Source organism: Frankliniella occidentalis, unplaced genomic scaffold (genome assembly GCF_000697945.3).
Source record: "Frankliniella occidentalis isolate FOCC.00 unplaced genomic scaffold, Focc_3.1 Scaffold3388, whole genome shotgun sequence".
In the NCBI taxonomy this organism is placed as follows: Eukaryota; Metazoa; Arthropoda; class Insecta; order Thysanoptera; family Thripidae; genus Frankliniella; species Frankliniella occidentalis.
In genome coordinates, this window is record NW_026270448.1 from 5134 (window position 1) to 5577 (window position 444).

Here is a 444-nt window from a genome sequence, read left to right on the forward strand (position 1 = left end):
GGGGGGGGGGGCTCTGAGTCCTCTGTTCCTACTTGAACCGAACTGATGAGAGCGGGACTTACCTTCTTGTATCCGGCCATCCTAATCACGACCTCCAGCGTGAGGCCGTCCAGGCTGTCGACGTGCAGAGGGGGCAGCTGGTTGCGCGCGGCGCGGTCCACCACCTCCTTGAGCACGTCGTCGACCGGCTGGAACGTGGTGGCGGTGTAGGCCTCGAGGTTCTCCTCCAAGAGGTGGCTGCAGAACGGGCGCGGACTTTAGACACTGTACTCGATCGTAGAGAGGTGTGGTTGGTTGCATATGGGGCGGCGGGCCGTAGGATATTGGGACTGTAAGGTTGCCTATACATTTCAGGTGGCTGATTTACCCCGCCTACTTTCAGTTGTATTGTAGGCCTACCTCTCACCTGTACATTGGTGTAAATAATGGAGTCGACTACCTCCC

At 58.1% G+C, this 444-nt stretch overlaps 1 protein-coding gene across 1 annotated transcript in view; it reads right to left on the bottom strand.

Moving 5' to 3' along the window:
* The window catches only part of LOC113205684 (catechol O-methyltransferase-like), a gene marked incomplete at its 5' end in the record, with an annotated part of 1404 nt that extends 1167 nt beyond the window's left edge, over nucleotides 1-237 (bottom strand). The window contains 1 exon segment of the mRNA XM_052276560.1: nucleotides 63-237. Within this exon segment, the coding sequence (XP_052132520.1) occupies nucleotides 63-237 (175 nt within the window).
* Between the last annotated feature and the right edge of the window lie 207 nt (nucleotides 238-444).